Source organism: Pinus tabuliformis, chromosome 6, assembly GCF_031772625.1.
Source record: "Pinus tabuliformis cultivar Carrire ecotype Pingquan chromosome 6, CPIR1, whole genome shotgun sequence".
NCBI classification, from domain to species: Eukaryota; Viridiplantae; Streptophyta; class Pinopsida; order Pinales; family Pinaceae; genus Pinus; species Pinus tabuliformis.
This window is the reverse complement of record NC_142292.1, coordinates 1,789,479,118-1,789,483,417: the sequence shown is the minus strand read 5'-3', so window position 1 is coordinate 1,789,483,417 and position 4,300 is coordinate 1,789,479,118. Positions and strand designations below refer to the sequence as shown.

Sequence of the window (4,300 nt, the reverse complement as noted above, 5' to 3'; positions counted from 1 at the left end):
TTCAACAAAAATCTAAGCTGAAATAGTTGGAGAAATAAAAGAACCTTGGGGGGTTGGAAAGCATTTTATGATTTTCAGAATAGGTGTAGAGAGGCAGAGTTATGGGACTAGAAAACCGCTCAAACTCTTTTTGGGCTTCTAGTGATTCCGATGATTCTCTATGGTTGTGAACTATGGGCCAGCAGTGCATCCGACATGCAGTGGAGACAAATTGAGAAAATTTAGAAGCGTTTGATTACAAACAAATTTAAGATTAAAAGTGCAGTTCCTTTTGATATCTTGTTAAGTGAAACATGCACTGCTCCTATTGAAGCAATTGTTATGGTGCGAGTCATAAGGTATTTAAAAAAAATTGAGCAAATGGAAGAAGGTAGATGGCCTAAGGTTGTCTCTAATGATAGATTGTGCAAGAGCAAAAAAACTTGGATGCAACAAAATAACAACTTGTTTAGTAAATGGGGTATTTGCTTGAACGCGTGTCCCATAAACAACAAATAGATAAAAGCTTTTGTTATGGAAAAGTTCCACAAGCATACTTGAGATAAGGAGCTAGGAAGAAAGAAAAATTACTGTATTGAAGTGTTTAATCCCACTCATAATCATCAACCAGAAGTATACATAGAGGCCAATATCTCTTGGAGAGCCAAAATTCTTATTGCTTAGTTAAGGACTAATTCTCATCAACTCCGTTGTGAAACATGGCGCTGGAAAAGGCCAAAGGAAGTGTGGGAGGAAAGAGTATGCATTTTTTGTTCTTTCGGAAAAGTGGAAACAAAAAAACATTTCATTTTAGAATGTGAGGTTTTCAAAGACAACAAGGAAAGTTATGCAGATATGCTGGCAGCGAGCTCTTGGGATAATCTATTTAATGAGGGGTTTGTCGAGAAGTTGGGAGCATTTATTTTGAAGGTTTACAAAAAAAAGATCAAATACATCAAGCAGATGAAAAAGCAATCTGTCCATAAACTATCTTTAACTTTGTGGACATTAAAATAATTTCTTTCTTTCTATTCAAATTTAAATTTAATAATCTTGCCTCCACTTAAATTAATCGGCATCATCCCTTCTCATATACCGATATAAATCCAATATCCCTTACCCTATATTAATACCTTAGATTAATGGGCCTCATCCCTTTTTAATAAGTAAAACATTGGGAGGGAATGACTCTCTTCTCATATACCGATATAAATCCAATATCCCTTAGCCTGTATTAATACCAATAATAAATTGTTTCAAGAAGAACAGTCCATGGATTTGTTGCTCTTATTCCCAAAGAACAGCAGAGGAGAAACGCAGAACAGCGGTAGGACAAAAGCACAAATCTAAGTAAAATGGCGTTAAACCTCATAAATCAGCTATTGAAAAAAAGAAGCTCTGGTTGTACCGGTAAGTTCTCTGTGTCTTCTCTCTTGCACCAAGCTTCACTTGCTTCAAGAATCAACGCACATGAATCATTCAGGTCTGGGTTACTCCCTCCTCTGTGTTCATATCATTCAAATCCAAGCCACCCACAACAGGCCAGATCATTGCAGAATTCATATTGTGAAAATTCCAATGCCCGCAAGAATGAACGAAGAATAACTCCTCGACTACCTCCAACCAGGGATTCAACTCCCATAGGAAGACGGTTTGAGAATTGGGTCGAAAGTCTGAAGCCGGGATTCCAGCCTGAAGATGTAGCCCATGTCCTACAGGAGCAGACAGACCCTGATCTAGCACTGGACATATTCCAATGGACTGCACAACAGAGAACCTACAAACACAACCATCAAACATATGAGCTCATGATACAGATATTGTCCTCTGGGAAACGTTACAAGCAGATGGAGAGGCTTATGGAAGATGTCATGGCAGGGGCCTGCATAGGCAGTGAGTCTCTGTTCAATACCATGATTTATAATTACTGCGACCTTAGAATGATAGGGCCTGCCATCAATGTCTACAAGAAAATGCAGAAGGATCCCAACTGTAAGCCCACAGTGAAAACATACAATTTGCTGTTGAATGCCCTCGTGGGCAGGTTTTCAAGTTTGACTGTCTGTTTCGTGTATTTACGCAGTGTTCGGTCTCTGTACAAGCAGATGAAAGCTGCTGGTGTTGCTCCCAATATCATCACATTGAATTTACTTATTAAAGCTTACTCCAGGGCCTTAGAAATGGAAGAAGCTGTTAGGCTTTTTCGCGAGATGGGTCTGTATGGATGCAGCCCAAATCCATTTACCTTTAACTACATCATTCGAGGCCTGTGTGAGAAAGGTAGGATGAAAGAAGCTTTGGAGTTTTACGAAGATATGCTACGCAAAGGGTTGTTTCCTAATAAGCGCGTTTATAATGTGCTTGTCAGCAGTCTTTCACTCGAGGGAAGACTGCAGGATGCAAGTAAAGCTCTTGTAGACATGACAGATAACGGCATGGTGCCTGATTACATCACTTACAGGACTGTTATGGATATGCATTGCAAGAAAGGCAGGCAGCGGGAAGCTTCTAAACTTCTTCGTGACCTTCGTGATAAGGGCCATTGCCTTGATGAGTTGACTTACAGGAGATTGGTTAATGGCTTCAATTTGATAGGTTGATGATGTTGAAAACTCTGCAAGTAATGAGGTGCATTACCAGTTCATTGTACCAAGATTCAAACAGTGTATTTTCAGTTCCGAATGATGGCTTTGCAGAACCCTTTGGAAGATGCAGAATCTTCTGGTAATTGATTAACCCTCTGGCACAAAATCGCCCGCTAGCCTGGTAGCTGTTATGGTACTCTGATAATACGTTCTACAAGATAATCCTGGTAAGTCACTGGGAAGAGGCTGCTTAAATGTTTATCCCACTCTCTTCTAGGTGCCAGGAGTGTAGAATGCAGTTATACATAGGCAAGCTACAAGAGGAACACAGTTCTCGATATCAGGAATAACCAGGTGGCAAGATTTGTTGCAATTGGAACAACAAGGTTCTGAACACAAACTGTTCTAAATTTTAGAAACATATAAAATCTCTTATCCCGGGAATATATCACACAGGATTATTTGACTAATATCTTGATTATTTTAAATGTATATAAACCTTCCTTAATGGGGCTTTATTAATTTACGAGCTGACCACTTTAATTTTTGTTACCGTCTTTAACCGGGGGAAATCAATGTTCACAGGATTTGTGTTGTTGATTTGAACTTGTATCATGTTCTTATAACTTGTGCCTTTCATTTGAATTTCTCTTTTCTTCTTTGCTCCCTTTTCAGTTTTGTCAGATTGTCACTGCCCCCTTTTCATTATTGCACTCCATAAGTTTTACACAAGATATTCTTGACTAAGTCATAAGGCGGCCAGATGGGAGGAACTCTGAAGTACCTTAATATGCCATTTCAATTCCTTAATGAATTTTTGAAGTATTTGATCTTTGGTATGATTTTGTTTTTCTGTTTTTCTTTTTAAAATTGGACTGTAAGTTGCCTGGAGAACAAACAATAGGAGACGGTTTTACTTAAGTAAATTTGCAGTCACAGTTTAAAATGAATGAGAAATCTGAGCTGAAGGTGATGGTGTGGTTCAACGGAGCTGGTGCTTTATTCCATGATGAACATACTTGCTTAAAGGATATAATCTACAGTCTTTCCTCTGCTTAGCAAGTTAGACCTGGGTTGTGCATCGAACATTCCACTCACAAATTAGAGGAGAAACTTCAAAAGTCTTACACAGAGGATGAATAATAAATGCATAGGTGATGATTCTGTGGCTCACTGGAGATTATATTACAATGCCTCAAGAATCATTTGTTTTCGGCACCTTTTGGAGGAGGCAGAAGACTGGGCATCTGATAAAATTTCTGCATGGTCCTACAACTATGTTTCTGCACTTACGTGATTGACTTCATGAAAATTTTGTTAACAGATGTGTTGAGCTGTGTAGAATCCACCAAGGCTTACAGTTTGCTTTCTTCAGAGACATAATCAATGAGAATTACTGTATCAGTGTGTTCAATGGATAAAAACTAGGAATCAGAAGATCTAGTTCTATTGGTTGCTTTATTTATTGATTGCTTTTGTCTGTCACTACTAGCATACAAGACAGACAACTAGATCCTTGTGTAAACAGAGGAACAATTGCCCATTGAGCAGACCTGCAAGAAACTGATCTGCCAGCTGTATTGATCTCCAGCTAGCTGGCATACCAGCCACTAGAAAATGAGCACCCCCAGAACAAAAGCCAGTCCATGCTATCCAAAATGATAAAGTTACTTCTATTACAGCTTTCCTGCACACATACATTTTTAGTCATCAGGCAAGCCAAAAACTTATATCTT

At 38.8% G+C, this 4,300-nt stretch overlaps 1 protein-coding gene across 1 annotated transcript; it reads left to right on the top strand.

Moving 5' to 3' along the window:
• Positions 1 to 1,156: 1,156 nt before the first annotated feature.
• On the top strand, positions 1,157 to 3,111 carry LOC149266162 (uncharacterized). Its single transcript, XM_089430088.1, has one exon. It carries the CDS (start codon positions 1,335 to 1,337, stop codon positions 2,577 to 2,579), a length of 1,245 nt encoding a protein of 414 aa, XP_089286214.1. The 5' UTR covers positions 1,157 to 1,334; the 3' UTR covers positions 2,580 to 3,111.
• The last annotated feature ends 1,189 nt before the right edge of the window (positions 3,112 to 4,300 follow it).

Bases quoted from the DNA above. Each gene is read 5' to 3' on its own strand.
- LOC149266162 (XM_089430088.1), top strand. From the start codon at position 1,335: ATGGCGTTAAACCTCATAAATCAGCTATTGAAAAAAAGAAGCTCTGGT.